Source organism: Lepisma saccharinum, chromosome 4, assembly GCF_977018435.1.
Source record: "Lepisma saccharinum chromosome 4, izLepSacc3.1, whole genome shotgun sequence".
NCBI lineage: Eukaryota > Metazoa > Arthropoda > Insecta > Zygentoma > Lepismatidae > Lepisma > Lepisma saccharinum.
In genome coordinates this window covers 74,054,508-74,082,007 of record NC_139232.1, presented here as the reverse complement: position 1 = coordinate 74,082,007, position 27,500 = coordinate 74,054,508, and the positions used below count along the sequence as shown (strand labels likewise).

General features: G+C 36.8%; 1 protein-coding gene across 1 annotated transcript in view; it reads left to right on the top strand.

Moving 5' to 3' along the window:
- LOC145986584 (uncharacterized) overlaps positions 1-27,215 on the top strand; it is a 38,706-nt gene extending 11,491 nt beyond the window's left edge. The window contains exons 2-7 of the mRNA XM_083120755.1: positions 6,658-6,775; positions 12,398-12,612; positions 13,953-14,079; positions 22,442-22,840; positions 24,085-24,182; positions 25,794-27,215. Coding sequence (XP_082976881.1) covers positions 6,658-6,775; positions 12,398-12,612; positions 13,953-14,079; positions 22,442-22,840; positions 24,085-24,182; positions 25,794-26,856 — 2,020 coding nt within the window. The 3' untranslated portion in view covers positions 26,857-27,215. The remainder of the gene's footprint in view (positions 1-6,657; positions 6,776-12,397; positions 12,613-13,952; positions 14,080-22,441; positions 22,841-24,084; positions 24,183-25,793) is intronic.
- Positions 27,216-27,500: the final 285 nt, after the last annotated feature.

Sequence of the window (27,500 nt, the reverse complement as noted above, 5' to 3'; positions counted from 1 at the left end):
GAAGGAGGATGGTGGGGATTACGGACGAAATTGTTCGCATTCCTCAGGGTGGGTGTGAATTGAGCAGCGGGGTGTCACTTATAGCACAATTCCCGATAACCTTTTGAGTCAAGCCCCGTGCTTCTTCTTCTGGTGTAAGCGCAGATTGCTTTCGTTAGTAGGTTATACATGTTAGGTTTTTGGGGCTTGATCAACAGGTATTTATGCTCAAGAGACCTAAACCTAACATGTGTAACATAGCAATGAAATCAATCTGCACCTACATCAGAACACGAGGGGTGTTCGAGAATTGTGTGATAAGCGAGACCCAGTAGAGCAGCATAGGGCATGCAGAATTGGGATTGTGGGTGGGTGATGTGCAGACATTTCCCTGGCAAGGAAGGGGAGAGGTGGGACTTACAATAAGATAAAATCAAGAAGCTGTAACTCTTAACAGATGCATTTTTACAGTTAATTTAAGTAAATGGAATCTGCTTCAGTAAGTTGTCTAGGGGGTAGAAGTCTATTCGGTTGATAGCTTCAGAATAAGGAGTCTTTGTTTGATTTGTGATAGCAATAGAGAGTACTTTGTTGCTGATTTTCTGCAGTGGTAAGTGGCTTCTGCAGGCAAACAAATATCCGTAAATGAACATGAATTCAAATCTTAAATTATTTCAATTTTCTTTTTAAGGTTACGTCCAAACAAAATTGCATAGTATATATTTATTGGCATGTTTAAAAGGATTATCGGGCTTGAGAGCCTCTGAAATGCTTTCGCATTCAAAAATATTTGTGGTTAGCACTTATTGAACCTGCATTTTAGTGCAGGGACGCAGCTAGTTTGATCAGTTTGTGGAGGCCCAAATGTCAGAATTTTTTCTATCAAGCCATAAGAAAACTGACAACAAACAACGTCATGTGTATATGTATACATAATGAAGTGATCAGAATGATACATTTTAGGAGTAGCTTTGCTACAGCTACTCTTCCAAAAATGTAGCTTCGCTATAGCTACAGATACATTTAACGAAAAGTAGCTCGCTACGCCATTCCTGTTCGCTACTTTTGTGCTACTTTCTCATTAAAAAAATATGGGTATTCAAAAGAAGCCCCTAGTAGCTGTTCTTACTTTTAAATAGATTCCGTTATTTATTATCATGATACCCATCATTTGATCATTTTCATAGTGTTGCCTGAGTGACCCATTCTTACTATAGTGTTTGAGAATGATGTGTGCACAATATATCTCAAATTTGACATAGTTTTCAATTATACGGCGAACGCTTTTAGAAGGAACATGAGTTCGGCCAATACCCAGCCAGTGCTACTGCGCTGTTGCCAAACTAACTGCTAGCGCAAGGGAAGGACAGAAAATTTGCGGTGTCCATTATTTTTGATAATGCATGCACGGTATATATGAGTACAGTGAAATAATATAGTGAATATTTCTACACAGGATTATAATATCATATCACTGTAGCATATACGAGAAACCCATACCTGAAAGAAACTTGAAGGTATTTATTTATTCATCACCGCTCTCGTCGTCTTCCTCGGTCTTCGCATGGACTTTTTCCAGGGAGGGGCAAGGAAGGCGCTTTTTTCCAGGGGGCAAACAAGACACATTTTTCTCCACAATAGTGTTGTTCCCTCAAAAACATTGCTTAAATTTGAATATCATCAACACATATTATTGTGGCTGTAATGAAATTATATGTGAAAATATATAATTTTTGGTTGACTTTCATTTTCCAGGGGGGGTGGCATGGCCCCCCTTGCCCCCCTCCCGGATGCCCATTGGTCTCCGTGTCACTGATTTCACTCATTTCCGAATCACTCTACTGGAGGTTAATGATTAGATTTTGCACCCTTGGTGCCTGTACTACTGGTGCTAAGTTTTGAAAGTGACATTATTTAAAATAAAAAGAACACACGGAACACACATTATCGCACGAAAGTGCTGTATTTAATCTTTTCACAAACTGTTCTTTGTGGCGCTCGAGTGAACGATAAGCGAATAATTTTACACCGGCCTTGCTACGAAAATGCTGAACTCAAACTGACCCAGGCTTTCAATGTTCGAGAATGCCCAGAACAATGAAGGCTCATTGTTTATATCAAGGCGAATTTAATACCCACAGTTTTGCCTAGACACAACAACTCAGCTGCGTCAACACGGTGGCAACGAAAAAAAAACAGGCTGAAGGAAATGAAAGGTGTTTCCCTTGTTTCTTCAAGGAACGATAACTCTGGCTGTAGGCGACGGAAATTCATGGGATTTGGACAATCAGGTTCAAAATGTTTTTTCCCATCTTATGATGAACCTTAACACTGTAACGACGGACGGGTCTTTTAGGCCCGGTTTCAATTTTTATACCTGTTTAATTTTTTAATGCTGCAAATGAATGTGTTCTTCCGTGACTTTCCGTCAATTTCGAAAACCTTTGAAATCATATATTGTAATCTTTGATTATTTTTTAAGTTTGGTCAGAAAATGTATTACTCGCGTTGCAGACGGACGGGTCCTTTAGGCCCAGTTTTTATTTTTAAATACATAGGCCTATTTTTTTCTACTGCAGAAATATCCCTCTTCACCTCTGTGACTTTTCAAGGATAGTCACAGAGATAGCGTATTCCTGGACCCCGTGGCTGAGTGGTTAGCACATAGCACTGCCACGTCAATGGTCCTGGGTTCGAATCTCCCTCGGGCATAGTTCTTTGCAAATGTCCATTCATCAATTTCATCACTGATCCCCATCTTCAAATTAGCCAAGAGACACAAACCGCGAAGTAAAATAAAACAAATCAATCAATTGAAATCTTATACAGTACCCTTTTCCTGTTCAGTTTACCCAGGAAAAACAAATATCCTAAGTTGCAGACGGATACTACAGAAAAGGATTTTTTTTTTTGTTTGTCGACAATATTCTTCATAACCATTCTTGGTTATTTCAGTTTGTTGGTTTCAAAGCACAGGTGCTGTAAATTTCCGGAACTTTCTGAACGAATTTGCATGCACACTTTGTTTGGTGCAAAGCATCTGTGTAGTTTGGACGACGAATTTGTTCGTTCTCACGAGTTTTTGTGTATAATTGAAGAAATACAATGGCTCGCGTAACAAATACACGAAAGCTTAGGTCTCGTGTCTCGTCTCCAGGTAAGCTCGAACCTATAAGAGATGTATTCGAAACTTGGACTGTTTACCTCCGAGAAGCGTACATTCCTGATTGCATCATGACTGTATACGAACAACTGGTCAACTTTAGAGGGCGATGCACTTTTATACAGTACATGCCGTCGAAATCTGGTAAATACGGAATCAAGCTGTGGCTGATTTGTGATTCTCAAACAGCTTCCTCGGTGCTTCTTTGTTTTTTCCGCTTTGTTCACGTTCGCACCCGTGGGAAAGCATTATATTTTGAAGGCTAAAATCTACAAAGGAAAGGAAGCTTGAGTTACTAGGGAGAAAAATCAAGTAGAGAAAGTAGTGAAGGACTTAGTGAAGGAAATCGAAGGTAGTGGAAGAAACATCACGTGCTATAATTTCTTCACGAGTGTATCTCTTGCAAGGGATCTACTTGCCAAGAAACTTACTCTATTCGGCAAGTTGCGAATGAACAAAGGAGAGGTGCCGCCAGAGTTTACTGCCAGAAAACAGCGAGTGTGTTGCTCCACGTTGATTGGATTTCAAGATGAACTAATCATAGCATGATATTGCCTTAAGAAGAACAAGGTTGTGATTTTACTTTCTACATTCCGTGAACAGCCGAAAATCGACGCTTCCACAGAACAGCTAATAACACAAAATGGTATGAAACTATAGTGCGAAACGAAAAGCTCGGAGAAGGCCATGGGTTATATTTCATGACATGATCGACTTCAGTGCACTAAATGCATTTGTTTTGTACCAAACAGTACATCCGTAAGAATTGGGAGCCAAATCGGGTAGACGTAGAAGGTTCTTGCAGTACCTGGGAAAAGAGCTCATGGCAAACTAGTAATGGACGAGCAAACCAACGGGTGTTCAAATGAAGAGCAAGGTGTACAGAAGCAATCCAGAAGGAGGTGTCATATTTGTCCATCAAAAATCGATCGGAAAACAAGAACAGTGCACTCGAAATGTATGCAAACGTTTGTACTCAGCATTTACGTATTCTATGTAACACATGTTAATCGATGTTGTAAGTTATTTTTGACAAAAAGTAGATAATAAAAATATGTAAATTCTTAAAAATAATTAATGATAACTGGACGTATGATAAAAATGTTTCAAATGTAAAAAACTATTATATTCAAAACTCAAGGGTTTCTTTATGACACATGTTATTCAATGTTAAAAGTTCTTTTGTAAAACATGTTACATATTACAAACATGTAAATGGTTAAATGTCATTAATAAATAACCTGAAACATTATTTTCAGTCATTGATATAAATTAGAAAATTTGAACGTATGAAAAAAAGTATAATATTTCCCCGGGTCCAATAGACCCGATCCGACAATAACGCATAGTCATTGTAGCCATCGTTTTAGTGTTAAAGTGGCGAGTTTTATGAAAACTTCTTGCGCGCAAGAACAATACAGAACACTGCTTTTAACTTCCGCGCCAAAGTCTCCTAACTGTACAACGTTGCACTCCTGCCATTGGTTGATCGCCACGCACACCCTCTGTGTGGCCCCACCCGATATCGCTTCTAAAAGCGTGCGTCGTATAACATATTTTTATTTCTGTTTTTAGATCAACATATTTCTCTTAAGGTCTGTAGCCATTGGCTGGATTATATTGATACATGTAATTTGGTTATCTGAATATCAAAATTATTCATATACTAATAAAATAAATTATGTGGATATTTATAACCTGCGATATCAGTACATTTATCATCTAGATAATCCGTATTGCCTTTATTTTGCAATAGACGTACCTACACAAGAACGCTTTGTCGAATTTTTTGACCCTGTTGCCGCACATAAAATTTATCTCGAAATGCCTAGAGGATATGCAGCTGAAGGGAAATTTTCGCTAGAGCCACAGCAGGAATTTTGTAGCTTCGCTACAGTTACAATTTTTAAAATGTAGCGCCACTACAGTATACCGAAAATGGATCCTGGTATCTGCTGCTCGATAATGCACGCCCCCATACTGCCATAACTGTGCAGCAGTTCCTGACAGGTAAGGGGATTGTTGTACTCCATAACTTCCCTTATTCACCAGATGTGGCCCCTGTCGATTATTTCCTTTTCCCTCGCTTGAAGAAACACTTAAAAGGACAACGGTTTTCGGACATTGCCGACATCCAACGCAATGTGAAAGCTGAACTCAACCACATCCCACAGGCTGCCTTCGCCCAAAGTATGCGAGACCTCTACACACGTTCTCAGAAGTGCATTACCATTGGAGGCGATTATTTTGAAGGACAATAAGCTGTATTCCTGCCTTTCCTGCAAATAAATTATGAAATCAATCTTTCACCGTATTTATTGATCAAAGGTTGTAGTATTGCAAGCTAGGGAGAATTACTCTCCTTTAATGTTGTAATATTAAACTAGGTAAAAATAACAAAACTGATTTCATAAAATAATTTATTTTTGCCCTTGCACACTTTCTCTTCCTTTCCCCTCTTGCTCATAGCATCGGGGTTGACCCTACCACTCCTTCCATCTCTCCCGTTCCTGTACCATCCTCTTCAATTCTCCTATTCCTTTTCCTTTCTTTTGTCCTATTTCTCTTTCGAATGTCTTCCGCGGTCTACCTCTTGCTCTCCTTCCCTCTGTTCTAGCTTTCATAAATTGTTTGCTTTTCTATCTCCATCCATGGGGTGACAAAGTCCTCCCGTACACCTTCTAACGTTATAAAAAATAGCACCCCTGCCAGAGTGTTAAAGTAATAAGCAATGTTTGGATTCGAAAAAAGTTATTTGTGTTGAAAAAATAGACTTAAAAATTACCTTACGCAAGCATGCGTGCTTCCCATGAACAAGGTATTCTCCGTTGACAAGTGACATTAAGTATCTTAGACTAGTGGGGATGAATGTAGAAGTAAATCGGAACCTTAGTAGAATGCATTTAAGGACTTTATTTTGATGCTTAGAGAAACAAACCTGACCTGCCTAACTTAACCAGCAGTACGTGTTAACAGAAGTAATAAAGTAAATCCTAGTTTCATTTTTGAATACTAATCTATTGATACCTTTTTTTTTTACGCAAGTCTGAATGTTTGTCCCTTTGACTACAGGACAAAAGGCATAACTGTCGAGGTTTTCCACTAACAGAGCAGACAACAGTATGGTGCCGTATCTGTGAAAACAAGCTGTATCAACAAACCAGCCACTACTGTTGCCAAAGCTTCTTTCACCTCTGTTGAGAGGGTCGACAGCCAACATGGAAAATTTGTTTGTAGCTGTGTTTGTTGTTGTTAGCGTTACGTGAGTAACATTCACACACAATATATGTTTTTTTCATCAGCAACAGCATTCACATGATTCACCATGGGTTGGTGACAGTAACCAGTACAGTTATGCTTTTTTATCCTATAGTGTTCATGTATGTGATTGTAAAGTGTCGCTTATATTGGAAGCATGAGAGCTTCTTGAATAATATTTAACTATGTTTGCTTTTTTCCACCTTTTTTGTGTGATGCGTAACCTTTTTTATGAACCTCTTTTCTTAATTTTTTAGGCCAAAGTTTCCAGCACGAGTTAACTGCTGGTTCTGCAGCACATTCACAGATGTGCCATATGGGAATAGAAACTGCTGGGATTGCCCCAATTGTGAGCAGTACAACGGCTTCTTGCCCGTGAGTAGAAATCGTGGAAAATTGTGCATTATTAACAGAGTTTGAACTTAAATATTGGGTATTGTTTTATGATAATTTTTTTTTTCAAATTATCCTAGCAGGAAGACTAATTATCGTAGAAATTTGGCAATCATTGTCACATGAAATTTGAACCTTTCTTAACGTAATCCGCACTGTTTGGATAAAAATTACCTTGCACGAACATGCTCACTTCCGTGGATAATGTATTTTTTGTTGACAAACAACTGTAAGTATCGTAGACTAGTAGGAATTAAAGTAGAAGTAAATCGGGAAGCTTAAAGTAGAATGCATTTAGGGACTAGTTTAATCAAGGTGGATTACAAGATTTGTCGTTTTTTTTTAAAAAAAAATCTTTGATTTAAATCACCTCAAATAAATAATTTATACATTAATGTACGTAAGGATTTTGTAGATATCTTAATCAGTTTTTTTGAAAGTACATTAATCTTGTAATCATTTAATGGTGTTTATATATATGAAATGAAATGTGTCTGCAAACTGTAAACACACTTAAATTTATCTTGATTTAAGATTCAATTTTTTTTCTATAGGAAAAAATAGTAAATATTTGGGTAGAAAAATATACAAAATACTAATCATGTTAAACCGTAAATAGTGTCATTATCATTAAACTGAAAATAAACATGGCAGCTGATATTTTGCAAACTATCATTTAAAAAATAGCCAAAATTCAGCTACAAAGACTATAAAAAATATTTTAAGCTACAATTATATAGTACATCCAGAATGTTTTATTTTCACTGTAAGAAAAGTTACTGAAATGAGTATAGTTTTATTAACACACACAACAAATATTTCCATAGGTTCATATGCACAGTATAAGAAGCAGCCAAATGTATATTTACATATAATTTTTGATTTGCTTTAATCAAACTGTTCAAATATTTTACAGGACTGTTTACTAGAAAAAGCCTTTCTGTAAAAAAACATGTATGGTGCCAGAAACCACACAACCAATTTTAAGCTTGTTCTTTAAAAAAAATTTAAAAAATCAGGTTTAAATAAATAAGATCATCAAAAATGATTTTTTTATATAATAACCGTAATTTTTATCCACCCTGAGTTTAATGGGAAGAGAACCAAACCTCGCCCACCTAACCTAATTACGAAAGCATATATTGAACAAAATATCTTAAGTAATCGCTAAAACTCCTTAGTACTGTATGTGTTAACAAGTAAATCGAAATCGAACCATGTAAAAATTGCATTCATAGCATGATGAAATTGCAATAAAATTTGGGCCAAGTATTGTCCATAGCATGGGAATTCCATATTCCATGGAATGAAGAGGATGAGTCATTCCCTTACAAAATAGAAAACACACTAATTTATTAACTATGCTTATGTGGTCAAATTATTTTTACAGTTTTATTCAAACTATTCGTACGTAGTCGCTTGCTAGTCAGCAGATGGAATCAGCATGTCAGGAACACTTGGTCTACTTTGTGACACTTCGGGAAGAGGAGCACGTGATGTGCTTTGTAGATTTTTGTCAAAGGGAATGCATCTGCCCTACTCATTCTACGGACTCATATCTCAAGCCAAATCTGCCTAAAAAGTTTATAATGTAAAGTTTTCTTAATTTAGAAGTAGTTTTTTGCTGTGAATTATTCCAGTGAATTTTATTTGTGTTTTGTGGAATTTGTATCAAACAATTATATTTAACAGTTGACTAAATTACTGTGGTCCAATTGACTCGAAGGGAATGAATCCACAGAACTCATTCCCAGGGGGAAAACTCGCTGGAACAAAAGTTCGAGAAGTTTTGAAGAGAAGAGGGAGATTATTCTGGTGGTAGACCACTGCTTGATTACCGGGTGCAAAAAAAATTAACCAAAAAATGTGTTCGTCATTTTAATTCAGACCAACACACAGTGATCCAGAATGCCGAAAACAATTGTAAAAAATCTGGAGCTTTCCATTTGATCTCCAAATCCATATAAATGTGTAAGATTAGAAATTTAATGGATAAATAGACACTTTAGATCCACAGAATTGATGCAAGGTTTATTTAGATTTTTGTATTAAAAAGTATAGTTAATGACCTATTTTACTAAACACTCGGGAGTACAGTAATACTAAGCAAGACTCTTGAAGACTGAAGAACATTGATAGAAAGAAATTAAGTAATAATAATGCTGATGATAATACCGTAACAGTGAAAAAGTGTCTTTAAACCAGCCTCTGTGGCAGAGTGGTTAGCACACAGCTGTGATGACAAGGGTCCTTGTTTTGAATTCTGACCTGGGCATGGTGTGTACCTTCATCAATTTCATCATACCATCACTCATCCTCATCTTCGCAATTAGCCAAAAGTGGCGGAAAAGCGAACTAAAATTAATCAAAGTATCGGTAAAATGCATTTATGCACAATAAATGTCGAAGAATAGCTGTTTTGGCAACTGCTTTTTATGAATTGTTCAAGGTAGCATGTTGGTTTCAACGATTCCATTGCCTAGTACTAGCGCTGAATTTACAGTTGCTGCAAAAAAACAAGGGACAGCAAAGACCCTCGTACTTGTCAGTGCTATTGAGAAGCTGCTGAAACTGAAATGGGTGGGAAATGTACATGAATTCTACAATCTAGTGATAGAAGAATTCATAAAGGAGAGGCGGATGCAATTAACTTTCAAATAAGACCGGATATTAATATTATGTGCTTTCATTTCTTGTGGCATGTGCTTTCCTTGCTGTAGAATGCACAGACTGCCACTGGTTCGTGGTACAACCGACGTAAACTGCACTTGTCCCAGTAGCAGCTAAACATTTTAATGGTCATTGTACTTTTAATATTTCACATGTGAATTGTGTCAGAACATTAGGTATGAATTTGAATTGTCATATCAAGTTGCCTGTGTCATATTCACCAGTTGTCCATATCCATTAAGTGCATTTTTTATAAAAAAATAACAATATTGTAGCATTTTAATTGTGCATGCTAAAGCCCTCGCCTCAAAAACAGTCCTGTCAAGCTCACGCCACCCACCTACAGTGTTTCCAATAAGCAACAATTTCAAATTTCAATAATAATTCCAAAAAAAAATGTTACTAAAGAACATTACGAGGTGTTTTTTTACACTGAAATACTTTCTTGGTCGTTCAGAAAAAAATAAAAACAGGTTTCCATGAAATTCACGAGGAAATATTTTTTTTTACTTCAAACTTTAAAAAATAATGGAAGCAGTGACACAAGAGGGTTGGAAAAAATAGAGAAACATTATTAAGGTACATAGATGCCTACAGTATATAGTTCATGCACAAAATGTATAAGCATGTGAAGTAAAAAAGATTTGCAAAACTTTTCGGGTTATGTAATGTGAAATATTGTCGCTGGCTAACTCGCATTCTCTTTGATCACGTAAAAACTTTCAGTGAGAAAGTTTGTAGTAAGACATTGAAATTAATTGTAAGAACACGTACGGCATCTTTAGAGGGATATGTCAGCTATATTTTATGTTTTATTTGAACAAATTTTGTTGTGCATCGATCTTCTGCTCATTTGAGCGCTGCCTGTGATGTGTGCCTGGCTACATTTACTTACTAGGGTAACAAAATATTTCTCGTAAGACCATATATTTGTACTTCTTCCACAGTAAGAATCATCACTATCTCTCACTATGACAGTGGCAGGGCCAGGATTAATCATCTAGGGCTGCTGGGGGAATGCAGAATCAAATTAAGGGGTTGCGATGTTGAAGATTAAGAAAACATGAGACAAACATACGTATACTTACGTTAATACCAAACAACTTTTAGTAGGTTTCCATAAAAACATGCTATTGAAAGTGATTCTACTGTAGCAATTGCCTTAATTCTTGTGTATTTGTGTTATTGAGCACCGATTTTCTGACAACTTTGATCAATTGCGATGATGAGGATGACATTGATGAATGGACACTCACAAAGAACACAAAGCTGGTACTCTAACCAGTGAACTTCAGTGGCTAGAGCAAAATTTGACCACTTATTGAACTGTGCCACCAAGACAATGTTACATTTTTTGCAAGATTTTACCACAGCCAACAAACCCATATTTTGTAATTTGAAATGAACAAGGTTTGTTCAAGGAAGGCCAATGGCATACTATATTATGTTTACACTTCAATAAAGTTTATATAAAATGTAAACCGAAAATGACAAATGGGCCGGCTGAATAAACAAAACTAGAAACAATTCTTAACAAGAATGCTGGCAAAAGAGAGACAGCAGCCACTGATCTTTGTAAGGCCTGCTGCTACTACATCAAAGCAAGTGCAGCTTCATTCTCAAATTAAGATCAATGGCTACTCTGCTGTATGCAAAAATAGCGGTGACACTTCAATTCATCCAGTTCAGTGTTTTTGCTTTCCCATTTGTAACTCTTTCTTGGTGATTCGAAGACAACGTTCACACCTCGAGCCTCTGCTGAAGTTAAAGTACTGCTGATACGTTGTACAGACTTTCCAGAAATCCCACAAGCTTCCGCCGTCAGTTTTTGTACTTGTGCAAAGTTGACTCGTTCCTTGCTTTTTCGTTATATGCAAGATTTCTGAAAAACTTGTAAATGTTTTCAATGATTACCTTACTGTGTTTTTTAATGTCCGTTCGCCAGGCACGTACATCACCATCACTTCCACCTGCTATTGTACCGCACGTAGGATGCTGCTCCTCAATGTCATTCACAATGAATGCAAAACCAAATAATTTGTACACAATACACCAGTGAAGACTCAATCAACCGCATATGTACAAAGTGCAAGTGTCGACTGAGCAACTTAGAAGAAGTGTGCCAACCCTGGAGGGCCAGGGGTGTGGTGGAGTCAAGGGGAAGTTTGTCCCTTGAGTGGTCTGTTTTCGTGGGGAGAGCTATAGTATTGTAATACCAGTTTCAGCAACTCAAAGTGAAACTTCTGCTTCTGTCCCTCCGCACAATAATGTAGCAATGATTCCCACTGAATTTGTATGCTATATTGTTTGCACTTGTAAGGTTGATGGCTGTAAGTTTTTTGGGACAGGAGATTTTCATACACGTGCTTTTAAAATATGTAGTGATGTACAAAAAATTGTACGTAAGGTTCTTCCATTTTACATTTAAATATTGTTGGATCTATGTGTGCATGTATATCCTGGACATGCATTTAATTTCCCTCACCATATGCAGAGTTGAGGGCAAACAGCAAAAAATTGAAAAATATATATTTCAGGAAATTTTAGTTTTATTTTCTGTTGTTTAAAATTCTGATAAAGGTATAATTTTTTCAAAGGAGTGGTCTTTTATTGTACTAAAATTAGGTGTATACTTTACATAACCACTTTGCTACAACTGATGCTTGAGGAATTGGTAATTGGTAACAGTACCAAAGTGGTATTGGCTCAGCAGTGGCATATCTAAGGTGGCGGGGGGGGGGGGGTGGAAAGTTATAACATAACCCCCCCCCCCCTTTGGTCCAGTATTCCTGAAAGAAAAAGTATGTATAACACCTCCCTTTCAAAAATCCTGGGCACGCCACTGCAGCTCAGTCCAGTTTTTGAGCAGTTCACGTGGGTAGGGGGGATGGATATACTGCTCGTAAAAATGTTATATGAATGTTTTGTTTCCAGGATGGTGATTATAACAAACCAATTCCTGCACAGCATGATGAACTTTTGAACCATCCCATAACATGTGCTACATCGTTCAAGAAGTCGCTTCTGCATACAGCCTCAAATAAATTTTGTAGGAATTGCAATTTAAACCAAGAGCTGAAAGTACAACAGTTAGCAACTTTTGTGCCTACAGATCAGTCTAGGTTTGATGAAGAAGTTGAGCAGTACAGGTAGTGTATGCCTCCGTCTTCATTTATATGACACAAATTACTATTTTCAACATCCTCTCTACACTATGACTGTTCTAGATAAATAACTACATTTAATATTCCTTGTAATACCTAGACTCAGGATTTTTATGCACTAAAAATAAGGAGTATGTCCTGTAAAAAAATGTCATTTAATTCAACCATTAAATGGGAATCTCCAATGAATCCACAAAGAGGGGGGGGGGGGGCAGAACATGTAAGGAAAGCTCTAGTAAATATTTTTTACAATTGCATGATTAGAGAAGTTTGTGAAATCAACATCATAAAGAAAATATCAATTGTAGTGCATCATTTTTAAATTCAAATAAGAATCTTCCTGTTTTGAAGAATAGAGGGTCATTCAAAATGAATGGTACATATGTGTTACTGCTTTAATGAATTTAATTCACAGTTATTGATATAACATGATAGTTTACCTTTCCAGGTTTCATCTAGCAACACTAAAACAAAACAAGCTCGTCATTCAAAATGGCAGCATCAGCGAAAGAAAAAGCTTACTGTGTGCTTGAATGCACAAAGACTTCATTGGTAACTGTTGTTCAGAGACATTTCCGGCCGAAGGACCCTTGTTAATATCCATAGAAATGTGTAGTTTGTGTACAAAGTAACTTGATGAGTTGACCTTTCATGTTATATCAATAATTGTGAATTACATTTTTTACAGCAGTCACAGGTATGGTTTCTTTGTGTACCATTAATTTTGTTTTACACTATTTACAGTGCTTTTATATCTTCTGTGTCAATAGTGATGACTAGAATTAGTGATGAAGTGGTGGTGGCACGTTCACCAACCTGACCAGGGTTTAAACCTGGGATCTGTGGCTTAGTAGTTAATAAAGCAGTCCACCATGGAAATTGGTATTTTGGACTGACTTATTTGTCCACTTTCATTTTTGTGGCAAAATGCTTTTATACATGATAGATTTCCAGATGTAATTATCATTTACCTTACAATCCTGTGTAATTATCATTTACCTTACAACCCTGTACTTCAGACATTTTCCCAGATCTCAACTTGAAGTAGTGTTGCTTTTTCAATGCAAAAAACTGAATTTGGATAAAGAATTTCTTACAAGTTTGCACTACATTTTTTACATTTAATTTAAAATTAATGTTGTCATATTCTAGATGAAACTAATAAGAAGTACTAACTAGCAGTGATGATTCATATTTGAAAACATTCATGTAAGAAATTGTTTTGTTCATTATTTTTCTTGTTTTACCTGCTACTATGAAATTATCCACCATAATCATGGAAAGTAGTATGTATTTTTAACTATATGTTTTCTCTTTGCTAACAGACAGCAACTTGAACAAGCTTACAGATTATGTCAGCAGTGTGAAAATATTTTACAAGACACTCTGAGGAGGAAGAAAGCTTGGCTTCTGGAATTGAATATAAAATACCAAAGAACTTCAGAAAAATATGTAAGTTGACATTAGCTTCGAAAAGTGAAACTCTACAATCTCTTTAATATGCACCCAGGTCATAAATGATTGAGTATATCTCTGATGATTTATAAAAGATTCAAAGTACAACCCAAACAGTTCTTGACGTAGACAGTGTTTTAAAACAATTCAACATGAGCTCTATTTATGGCATGTGCAATATTCAGTTCCTTGTGTTTCTTAGCATTTGGAATGTTATTGTTTCAGCAATTTCTGTTATTTATTGCTTAAGTTACTGTAGCACCAAGATATCTGTGCCCACAGAACTACAGGCTTGATTACTAATTAGGAGTTTTAGTTCATTGTTGTGCCGAAAAATAAAAATGTACTTCATGGCAGGGCATTTCAATACACCCTAGCCCTGTAGTTCTCAACCTTCATTAGATCGTGGCCCAGTAACTTCCTTTTTTAAAAAAGTATTCCACAATCCCAAATTTTAATTTTACTCATAAGTATCTTTACAGTTTTTTAACTTTATACATTATTTAATATGTACTCTTGAAATTAAATATTAATAAATAAATGAGAATGACATAGAGATTTGTACAATATACTACGATGCCATGCATTCCAGGTTCGATCCCCAACCTGGTCATGGATGTTCTTTGTGAGTGAACCTTCATCAATTTCATCATACCATTGTCATAGCCTAAAGTTGCAGATATGGGACACTAAATAACAACAAAGCAATAATAATAAATGAAGGTATAATGGTAAAGAGTAATATTTCAAATATGTTCACAAATAAAAATTACATTTAAATTACTTGTTAACCACTGGATAATGAAATATTGTAGTTTTCTCTGACCAACACCATTAACACTTCGTCAGTCACATCTGGGAAAGTAATTCATAATTGGGAAAAGAGACGCGGTAGTATATATATATGGAGAATCTAGTACTCACTTTATCCGCGAAACTGTTTTCTTCTTCTTTGTTCTATTAACCTCTTGTGTCCGAAGCGTCTCAATCGAGATACCCAAATGTAACCCTCACGTTCCCAAGCATCTCGATCGAGATGCTGTGTCAAGGTCGTAGTTTTTACGTTATAACTATTCGATTTTTGGCTGGAATTTTGATATTTTTTTTATATTGTTCCTAACACATGTATTTAACAGAAATGTTTTTTGCATTTTTTTTTTGTCTTCATGAAAATGGAGGGGGAAAGGCGGGAAAAGGGTCTTCTCTTTTGCATCTCTTTTCAAGGTCAAATTTTTGCCGACAAAGGAAGACCGGCTTTGTTGTTCTAAAGCAATGCTTTTCACTCCCTCCTGCTAAGTGCATTCGAAGGAAGCTTGTTTATCAGTATCCGATGTCAAATTGAAAGTTTTCCCTGAGGGTGCAAGCAGGGGGTGGTGGGTGAGGGAGGAGGAAGACTGGTTGTTGAATCTGCGTTGTGAGAATGGAATTTCGAAGCGCACTGAAGGAAACCTTTGTTTTTTTTAGCACAAGTGTCCACAAATTGCAACAGAGGTTACCCTGCATTGTCTAAAAATAGAATTTCAAGCAGCTGCAAGAATTGGCGATCATTTTTCACTGCGTTCTAGCTTTTCGTCCGTGAATGTTGTGCGTAGGTGTCATTTTGTGCCCAAGTGCAAGGACATTTTTTGGGTGAAGTGACAATTTTTTAAAATAATTTTGGGGTTTTCTCCCTTCCCCCTCCATATATACACCAAATTTGCATAAATTTTGCATTTTGACATTTTTTTCGAGGGGGTGGGGAAACCATTTTTTTTTTTTAAGAAAAGTATTTTTGAGGGGATTTCCCCCCTTTCCTACTCCATATGTACACCGAATGTGCATAAATTATATATCGTCTGAATCTGTGATTCATTCTGCGTACAACAGTATATCTTTCATATCTCTAGGGCATTTAGTTTCTGAGCTATAGTCATTTCAATGTAACTGCATTTTGAAGCTTGAATCAGTGGCGTGCTGACCATTCCTTTTGGGGTACAACTCAAGTTACATTGGTCATATGATAATAATGCAAATATTTTTGTGTTCCTTACATGTCAGCGATAATTTCTATGTGCATTTTGAACTTTTCATATCCTTTTTTTCGGTGGGGGGGAGAAACCCCATTTTTTTTAAAAAAAAAAGTATTTTCAGGGGATTTCCCCCCTTTCCCCCTCCATATATATGCCGAATGTGCATAAATTATATATCTTCTGAATCTGTGATTCATTCTGCGTACAACAGTATATCTTTCATATCTCTAGGGCATTTAGTTTCTGTTCTATAGTCATTTCAATGTAACTCTGCATTTTGAAGCTTGAATCAGTGGCGTGCTGACCATTCCTTTTGGGTGTACAACTCAAGTTACATTGGTCATATGATAATAATGCAAATATTTTTGTGTTCCTTACATGTCAGCGATAATTTCTATGTGCATTTTGAAATTTTCATATCCTTTTTTTCGGGGGGGAGAAACCCCATTTTTTTTTTAAAAAAAAAGTATTTTCAGGGGATTTCCCCCCTTTCCCCCTCCATATATACGCCGAATGTGCATAAATTATATATCTTCTGAATCTGTGATTCATTCTGCGTACAACAGTATATCGTTCATATCTCCAGGGCAAATAGTCTCTGAGCTAAAGTCATTTCAAGGTACCGCTTCATTTTGAAGCTTGAATCAGTGGCATGCCGACCATTCCTTTTGGGGGTACAACTCAAGTTACATTGGTCATATGATGATAATGCAAATATTTTTGGGTTCCTTACATGTTAGCGATCATTTCCATGTGCATGTCGACACTGTCATGTACTTTTTTCTTGAGGGGAGGGTGGGGGAACCAAATTTTTTTTCCCGAAATTTTGGAATTTTGAGAGTTAGCCCCCTCCCCACCGCCACATATACTCCGAATTTGCATAAATTTCATATAGTCTGAATCTCTGGTTCATTCCGCGTACAACGGTATATCACTCATCTCTCTAGGGCAATTAGTCTCCGATCTACACTCATTTAATTGAAACTCTGCATTTTGCTCAAATTCGGCTTGGGCACCAAGGGGGTTGCATGTGAAAATGGCCTTGGGTTCCAAAAGCTTAATTTCAGTGGCCACTGCCACAATCCTCATTGAAACTCGCTGTACTGTTGCTTGGTGTGCGTCTTTTGTTCGTAGTTCTCCGGCCACCGCTAGGTGCGCTGTTGTTAAATGTACGTCTGCGCCTGTGTTGTCATCTGCTATTTCCCGGTGTTAACTGTTGTAGTAGGAGAATCCAAGTGTGGTGTGTTTGTCCGCTATCGATGTTCAGCTTTAAGGCATGTGTTTCCTTGATTTTGGTGTCTACGAGTGTGTGGGCAGTGTGTTTGACTTATACTTTTTGAATTTTATGGCTATGGTATTTGATGTTTTTGGCAAGACCAGTAGTGGGTTGGGCTTACTTTGCATTCGTTAGGTGCTGTTGGATTCTTTCATTGACAGATCTGCCAATGTAATGTGCCTCGCATTCGCACTCTGCATCGTATACACCTGGGTTATTAAGGGGGAAGAGGAAATACCGTTTGTGTTTGTTTAGTTTATCAGCTATTTTGGAATTGGTTTTGTGTGCTACTTTGATGCCATATCTTTGGATATGTGGTTGGATGTGGTGGGATGGTAGGGGAAGGCAAACCATTTATATTGGTTGTTGATTGGGGTTGGGTTGCTTGTGTGTGGTATTGATTGTGGCTGGTTAGGGTGTATTTCTGCTTTACTGTACCAAGTAGAAAGTTGTGCTTCTGTGTAGCCATGTTTCAGGACTATTTCAGTGGTGGTGGCTATCTCTTCTCGTAGATATCTGTGGCGTCTCCTGATCCTGAACTTAAGGCGTTGGCAAAGAAGGAATTTAACCCCTCCCCCTCCCATTTCTTTGAACCAATATTACAAATTTTCTCCGAACATTTTTGGTGTAAATTTAGAAATATTTAGAAAAACATTAAATTACATAAATTATTTTAAATGAAGTAAATACTTCATTTAAAATATTAATATATTTGAAGGGTAAGGAGAAGCAAGGACTGTTTAAACGAGAAAATTAATGTTCAATACTTCGCCATACAATTAATTTTTAAAGCACGATTTTGAAACCAGCGGGGTTCGTGGAACACCCATCACCCCTACAGTTCAGTTATTTTATTACTGCAATACAAAATATCAACATTTTTAGACAGCAATATACTGAATAATACGTCTGAAAAGGCAAGCAAGTTGGATAAAGCCTTTATTAAAAATATATTTTCGAAATCCTTCAGGAAGCTAGAAAATCCTCTTGAAGTCAATACAGTCAAATGATCGAAGTCTCCACTTTCACTAACATGTTCAAAAAGCATAAGCAGTGCTTCTCTGTTGTCATTGACTGTCCACACTAGCCTAGAGGTGAAATTCCATTTGGTAGGAGCTAATGACGGGAGCTTTCTGGACATGAAAGCAGAAAGTTCGTGTAACCTCTTTGGAGAATGAGAGAAAAACGTAGAGACCTCAAAAGAACACCTTAAGCTCTTTGTAACATTCTAAACGTAACACGGTTGATACCTGAGACTTATTGCTAACGTCTGATATTTCATCGACCTATGAAAGCCAAAAAGGTTGTGTTTAGAATTTCATTGTAGATTTCATATCTCAGAACATCTGAAACTGAATGTATTAAATCATTTTGAATGCCTGCGGAAGTACCGCGAAAAACTGTAGAATTTAATAAACGTTCTTTTAATGAGGGATCAAACTCGGCACTTGCAATAAGGAATTCCATGTAATTGCCCGTATTGAGAGATGCTGCATTTTCCTCATGGCCTCGTAATGGCAGTTCTTGCTTTGCTAAATAACAGACGGCGTTAATGAACCTCTTTATTATTTTCCTGTTCTTTTTTACTTTTTCATTGTGTAGATCTATTTCAGCTTTTCGTTGAGTATCCAAAAAAACGTCAATTCTAGTAGGGGTGGCAACAAAACTACTAAATTTAAAGAAACTAGAAAGATGCAATTCAGACTCGCTGTGTTTTTTCACTGAAGTATTGGATGATTCCAAACACCTTTCTTAGTCGAGAATAATAAACATGTCCAACAGTAAAATTTATTCACGTCACACCCGCAAAGCCAGTCTGAAATTTCATAGAGTTCTTTTCGAAAATGTCTCTCAAAACCTTTTCCAGCACCACGTTTCCTTTAACACATGTTGACATCGTGAGATTCGGACATGGTCGACCATTGTCAATCACTTGTTTCTTCTCTGAATACGAAAGCGAAGAAAAGGAATTATTTAAATACTTTTGCACAACACTTTCACTATTCTCCATCTTAAAATAATCACATCACTTCACCAACACATTTAAAAAATTATGCACAACAATCATGAGCAAAACAACGTGGAACGCGGGGTGAATGAAAGCCAAATCGTTGGGAACAAATACAACGCCTTGAGAAGGTAACCATGCTGGTGGGTGGCAGGGTGCGCATGCGCGGTCATCCTATGTTTTAGCAGTGGTAAGATGTTGTATTTCCTCTCCAACGCCCTGGCAGTACGGGACCGATCTGCCTGCCTGACAACCACTGCGCGCTGCGCCGCGTTCGAAAACTACCGGCCTCTCGAAACTGACAATTAAAGATAAACGCTCAAAATCATAATTTATAAAAGTACAGATACTTTCTTCTTTATTTCATTTTCCTTTGCCCGTTGACACACGACTTACACACCCAGAGAAATCGCCACTGGTAGATATACTCTTCTCTGCAGCAGTAGGAGAAGGCTCTTCGATAAAAGTTCAGCCACACATTGGCTTTTGGTTTGGGGGAATGGCTAGAGAGAGCATGTATGTACTGGTTGTCTGCATTTGGTTTTCTGTAGACTGTAGTTATGAGTTTTAAGTGCACGGCTGATTGTGCTGTCCAGGAAGTTGATCTTACCATGTTCCTCTTGTTCTACGGTGAAGTTGAGCCTGGGATGGATGCTATTTAGTTTGTTCACTAGAAGGTTGAGTTCTTCTGCCTTCTTGTAAATGACTATTGTGCCATCTGCGTACCTTCCATATCGGATGTATTGCAGTTCTGGAGTGTGAAGTATCTCTTTTTCAGCAAGGTGCATGACAATGTTGGCTAAAGGAGCTGACAGCGGATTGCCCATTGCAAGGCCCTCGGGCTGTTTGTAGAATTTATCCTCAAACTGAAAGTAGTTGTGTTTTAAACAAACTTCCAACAGCCTGGTTGTTTCTTGTACCTCTAGAGCAGGGATTCTGTTTATTGTCAGCCATCTTTCAACTGAATGCAGAGCTAGGTATATGGGGATTGAATTGTACATATCTACTATGTGAATGCTGGCTAATTTTGCACTGTCAGCTTGTACTATTGAGGTTATGAGATTTTTGGCATTGGCACTGTTGCGGAACACATATGTTAGTTTGTGGTTGAACTGAGATATTCTGTTTTTAAGCCAGTTGGTTAGGTGGACTGTGGGGTGATTGTAAGGCGCATGGGGATTCCAGGTTTATGAGTTTTGGGAATGCCATAGGCAATGGCAGGTGAAGAGTGGGGGTTGAGAAGGAATTTGTGGCCTTGTTCACGTAGTATAAAACTGGATTTCACTTCATATTTTACAATTCTATTGTACCTCTCCCCCCTTAATAACCCAGGTGTATACGATGCAGAGTGCGAATGCAAGGCACATTACATTGGCAGATCCATCAGATCTGTCAATGAAAGAATCCAACAGCACCTAAGGTATGCAAAAAAATGCCCAACCCACTACTGGTCTTGCCAAACACATCAAATACCATAGCCATAAAATGCAAAAAGGTACAAGTCAAACACACTGCCCACACACTCGTAGACACCGAAAATGATGGAAAAATAACTTGATTTGGCGCACTGTATCTGTGAGATACAAGTAGTTTTACTAATATTTTCATGGTTACTTTTTAATTTTCACTTTATATCATTTTAGTCATTCTTGTAATGAATGATATTTATTGTGACCTTACAAATATATATGTCACTCTGCTGTTCACTGTACATTCCAATTCAGTCTTTGAATCACTGTCTCTTTGCTCTTTGGCCGGACCCTGCGGCCGAGTGGTTAGCACATCGCGCTGCAATGCCAAGGGTCCCGGTTCGATTCCTGCTTGGGCTTGGTTGTTTGTAAATGTCCATTCATAAATTTCATCATTTCATCACTCATCCCCGTGTTCGCGAATTAGCCAAGAGGCACAAAACGCGAAGTAAAATAAAACAATCAATCAATCAATCTTTGCTCTTTACTTTTATCACAATCACTGACAGATACTTCATAACTGATATCATTTTCTACACTACATTCACCATCAGTGCTGTGGAGCATGGAACGAATGAGTTCGGTGTATTTTCCATAAACAAACTGTTCCATTATGCAAGCGGCTGTGCTACCACTAACCTGAATTAAATCTATACATAAACAGCTTACTAAGCCCAGACCCGAGGGGACACCAGGTGGAGACTACTGTGGTCTTGTGGATTCAGGCAGAGAAAAACAGCTCTGGAGGAGCTTAGAACTGTATATTTAATCGCTTCAGAGAAAAAATTTAGCTACATATATCTCACAGATACGTCGTGACTGATGTAGGGGTAAATTCATTTGGCAAGTGCTGATGTTCTCTGGCATGTTGCATTTTGAATACAGAGAAATTTTAATTGATACTAATCGGGAAATGGATTATTATATATTATACTCGGAAAACTAAAAACTATATTATTAATTTGATATTAATGATGTTGGCTGAAGAGAAACTATTCCAGGAGAACCTCTTGCATCCCAGTATAATTGGTGCCAGTTCCAAGTACCATGGCCTGCCAACTGAGAAACACTGCTCTAGTCACCAGAACAATAGTGGATTCCCAGTTTTACGTTCTTCAGGGAAGAATTTAAAAAGATTTAAAAAACTTACGATGCTGGCCAATTTTTCATTATTCTCTGTTAGGACCATGAGAGATTGAATGTATAATGTAAAATTGGGATTCCACTGTATTCATAGAATCTGACAATCAGAGTTAAAACTCAATTTGACATTTTTGAGGGGAACAAGGTGGAAAAAGGATTATAAAATCTTGTTCTGTTGCAACCATGAGGGTTGAAATCTGGGGTTTACTTGAATAATACTTAATAAAGTAGAACCCTAACTTTATGTTTCTGGATTTTACATTTTTCCACATTTATCCCCATAAAGCAATAGCTTATAAACTTTTTCATATTTTACTTTTTTTTACTATAGTCCTCTGAGTAACATAAAATTGAGTGTCCACTGCGTTATGATCATTGTTTCTTTATAATATTGTGGAATTCTTAACACTCCACATGTTACAAATTTTAAAAATATTGTTACTTATCATTTCAGAATTCAGTAAGAAAGAAGAGTGTGTTGAAATGGCCTTTCGGAATATTCACTTTGCATTGTATTGTCGTCATTCTAGCAGCAGTGCTTACTACAGATCCTTTGCAAGAACTGTGCAAAGATTTTCTTAAGGATGTGGACATACACTGGCTTCTTGGTACAGATGTGACTTTATCTAAGGACCACTACACTTGGATAACTGTGTGTTCTTTAACTTTGTTGATTTGTTGTGCAGTTTTGTCAAAGAAAAGATTTTTGTGGAACTGTGAACTATTCTGTGGATTTGCTTGGATTATTTTCCTAGCATGTAGTTTGCTTGAAGGTGGAGATTACTTAAAGAACAATAGTGGCATTCTTAATGCTTACTTCAAGAACTATGGTGACACTATTCTTAAAGCCAAGGTATGTACAGTATGTATATTTGCATGACCTTTCTTTTTAGAACAATTAACTCCTTCACATTTCCCTATCTTGGACAAGATCAATCCACCTTAACTGCCCTTACCAGTTTCTTTCAGGCCCATTTTAATATTGTCATTCCAACTTCATCTTCCACTTCATACAGTTCTCTTACCACTGGGTTTCGCAACAAGGATCTTGAAAAGAAAAGTTTTAATTAATTTATTTACTTTAATCCTTTGCATGCTACATGGCTTACCTATCAAAGTCGTCCTGATATTAATTTTTAGAACGTAACTTGTTCATTAACGAGTGAATGTATAGGAACTAGTGATGGCCAAATCTGATAAAATTTTATCCGTATATTCAGACCATCTGATATGTCTGGATATCCAAATGTGTGCATGATACGGGCAGTTTTATTGTTAATCCATTTTACGGGCTATACACACATTATTTTATTCATCGTGTTCATATTTCACATTTTTACAAATCCTTCATCAAATCTGTACTAGCTATCTGGATATCCAAATTATCCAGATTATCTGTTTCTACCCCTGATATAGGCTTACACAGTGAAGAAATGAGCTTCTAGATATTGGTTGGGGGAAGATGCTATTTAAAGAAAGAAAAAATATATATAAAATGGCATTTCGGTGCTAAAATGATTAATATAATCCTAAATTTCATTTATAACGACACATACTAACCAGAATATGAAGTTTATTTCTGTGTAAAGGAGTGCATTTTTGCTTAAATTTTTACAAAAGAATTCATTCATTTTGCATAACTTGCATGATCATTCAAACTTCAGGAAGTGTGTCCGTAATTAAACCCTCAGATTTGTGTTTAAGAGTTTATTTTGTATTTTGCATTACATTTCACAATATTTTGAACAAAACATGGTAGGACATTGTACTTCACACATTTCAGAAACCTAAAAAATGAACATTACAGCATATTATTTCATATTTCAAGTTTCCGTCAATTACAAGATATGCATGCATCTCTCTACCAATAAGCTATTGATCCATTCCTGACTATACCATGTTTCTTCAGTACATCATCTGTGCATGACAATCCAGGAGCAGTTGGTGGCTCTGAATTAGTTGGAAGGGCTAGTAGGAAAAAAATAAATGGGTTAACAGACAATATTTATATGCAGTGGCTTTATTATTAAACTATTTATATAGACATTTTAATTGAACTTGTTATATTTTGTAACTATTGACTATTTATCTTTCAAGGTGCTGTTATCTCTGTTTACACTTGGATGCAGTATTTGGAGTGCCATAAAATATTTGAAACTTTCAAGTAACATGGAGTATGTTCCAGCAGATAAAAGGTAGGACAGTTATTGGTTCACACTTCTCAGCTCTCTTCGGCATCTTCATTTCTTCCTGTGCAGCCTGTACGATATTTCTTTACTGCTTGTTTTCACTAAACACAACTTTAGTAATTTATTATGAGAGAGAAGTATGCAAAGCTGATATGGGCATTAACACTTCTTTTGAGTAAAAATTGTACCAATGTGAAATTAACATTTATCAGATTTTTCTTCTAAATTCAATTATATAATTATGTTGATGGCCCCTTTATAAATGTACATATGACGTGTCTTTGCTATGCCATGGCATTTCTCTATCAACTGAGCTACCAATCCAGCCCTCGTTTCAATTAATTTTTCATTTACTCCATTTTACCTGTGTGGGGATGCTGGAGCCTGGGTTTCAGTGATTCTTAGGCCTGCATTTTTCACTTAAATCGTACGTAGGACATCCCTTGTGTGTGTCAAAACATAAGACTTTAGACAATATAATTTGTGTTTATTTTCCATGCTTTTTGAGCAGAGGTCTGTGGAAATAAATAAAATGAAATTGCTAAGTAGGATGATAACAGAATACAGTTTTGCTTGTTATATTTGAATATCTTTTTTTTTCATCCTAGACTTCAAATAGCATAGTCAGTTTTTTTTTAATGTGTAATACATACAGTTTTCAAGTAGTACTTATATAGAGTTGTTATATTTATGCTTTTGATCATGAACTTAACAAATAAAAAATTTGAAATGATATTCAATTTCCATCATACTTTGCAATGTTCCTTTGCTTATCACACTGTACACATATTATTGGATAACAGGACAATTTACCAAGTCTCCCAACAACCACATATGAGTTTTTCTTGTATGTACGCATTGCTTGCATGATAGAATTATTTTCCTGTAGTTTACGGTTATTACAAAGAAAAAACTGTTTTCTTATGCTTGTAATAACCGTAAACTACAGGAAAATAACCACATATGAGGTTGACACAAATCGTTTATCCAGAAATGCCCACGCCTTCCATTCTCATTCACAAACACATGCTGGACCCGGTGGCTGAGTGGTTAGCACATCGTGCTGCAATGTCAGGGGTCCCGGGTTCGAATCCTGCTCGGGCATGGTTGTTTGTAAATGTCCATTCATCAATTTCATCACTCATCCCCATCTTCGCAAATTAGCCAAGAGGCACAAGCCACGAAGTAAAATCAAATCAATCAATCAACATTCACAAACACAAATTTGCAGTACAATTAGATCTCTTAAACCATATGAAACTATCTTTCATTCTCTGTTTAATTCTCCTTGCAGCTGCTAAGCAATTTTTTCTGAGTACCAGCAACAGCTAAGTGTAATATTATGTTGTAGAGTCTGAATTTATGCAGTTGGAAAATTACTTGAACAGGTATAGAAAGAAGTTAAAATCAGTGGAGAGATTCAACAGTGGCCAAACTTCTTCAAGTGAAAATTGGCAGCTTATTTTTTAACTGACTATTGCAGAGTTTAGGTGAGTTTTAGTCTGCAAGGACAACACAGTTGGATCTAGGATCCTGAAAAATTCCACAGTACATTTTATTTCCGATTTGAATATACGTACTCTGTGTTTTTTGAGTTTTGTTTCTATTATTTCATAGATTGACTGCCAGTGTTAAGCTACAAGAATGCAAGGATTCATACAGAGGTGAGTGGTCATCATCAAAGGCCACTTTGAGTGAATCACTGCCAAGACAACGAAGCGAACATACAAGTGTCACAAAAACGAAAACATTTTCCAACGAGACAGTGATGCCAAGTTCCAAGCCACGTGACGATTCAGGTCTCTTCGAACTTGAAAATTTAAGCATTGGCTCTTCGTCGAAAGGAAGCGGAAGAAGTTCGCCATTTGGAAGGAAGCTTTACAGGGCCGACAGTTCCGGCAACTTGTTTACAAACAGTCCAAATGGATTAGTGCATAGAAGGCCCGTTATTAGTCCTCCTCGCCTGAGACGGAATATAACTCAGTCATCGTGGGTGGCAGGAGGATATTGGCAGACCCCATTGCATTCACCAACACCACCGGCAGCAGTGTATCCACCCATGTACCCTGGCATGGAAGGGGCAATGGGCTTTCCATTGTCCAGGTCATCTAGTCGTAGTTCAGGTTTTGTGTCACAGTCAGGCCAATCTCTTCTTTATGGACCTGGCAGTAATCCAAGCTCCAGGACAGGATCTCAGTGTGGAGATTATGATAAACTTTCTATGTACTCTGAACCTCCCTACCACCCTCTTGCTGCACCTTATTTTAGTCCATATGGGTTTTATGGACCACCCCTTCCAATGTATATGAATTTCAATTCTGGATATCCACCTTATGCCATATCAAGAAATCAGCCTATCTATGGGAATAGACATTGGTGTTTGCCGAAACCTAGGAATGGAGTGTTTGATGGATATCAGCCATCAGCAAACTTTTCGCTTCCAAATGGTGGTGTTCATAATTTGAGTTCAGGCTCAAACCATTCAGTCAAATCTTACGAAAGTGAAGTAAGATCTTTCAAAGATGTTCCTGGAAAATTTGCTATACCTCAAAGTCAGACCATTTTCTCAGCTGCCAAAGAGCATTTGTTTTTAAGTATTTTGTTTTGTAGTAGTTTAGTGTTCAATGCATTGGTATTGTTTTGCATTGCTATGGGAAAAGGAAATATTTTTCTTATATGATGCTGAATTTTTTTTTTTACATATGACCTTACTGGTAAATAAATACAATCAGCCATCCTGTGAAATGATGGACTTTCAAAAATTCATTTTTGTGATCACTTCCAGTAAACTTGTGTTCATCTTATAATGTACTTCAAGATGTTCAATTTCTCACTTTTCCTACTGAAAAGGAAGGAATGCCATATCACCACTGCCATGTAACGGACCGATATTCCTACTGCAATTTACAAGGTTTTTTTTTTTTTTAAATTTTGATTACGATTACAGTTATTTTAAAAATAATGTAGACTGCCATAGTGTAAGGAGTATTTTGTGTATGTTATTGCTAGATATTGTAATAAAGAAAAGAAAATACGAAAGTGTTAATTTATTTTGTATTCACTATTTCCTATAAAAGTGTATGACACTACATAAGTTACATATTATTTGCTTTATTTTGGGTTAAGTTCTTTTATATTATGCATTTTACATGAATTACTTTTTTATTTTTTTTATTTGAGCTTTTATATTTATACTAGTCTCACATTTATTTCCATCGTGCCAGCCTCTGTGTGGGTAGTCAGACTTCCATGGTAGAGGTACAGAGTACCTTGGGTCAAATCCTTGGTAAGGCATGGGAATTATAATTGTTTATCCCATCATCC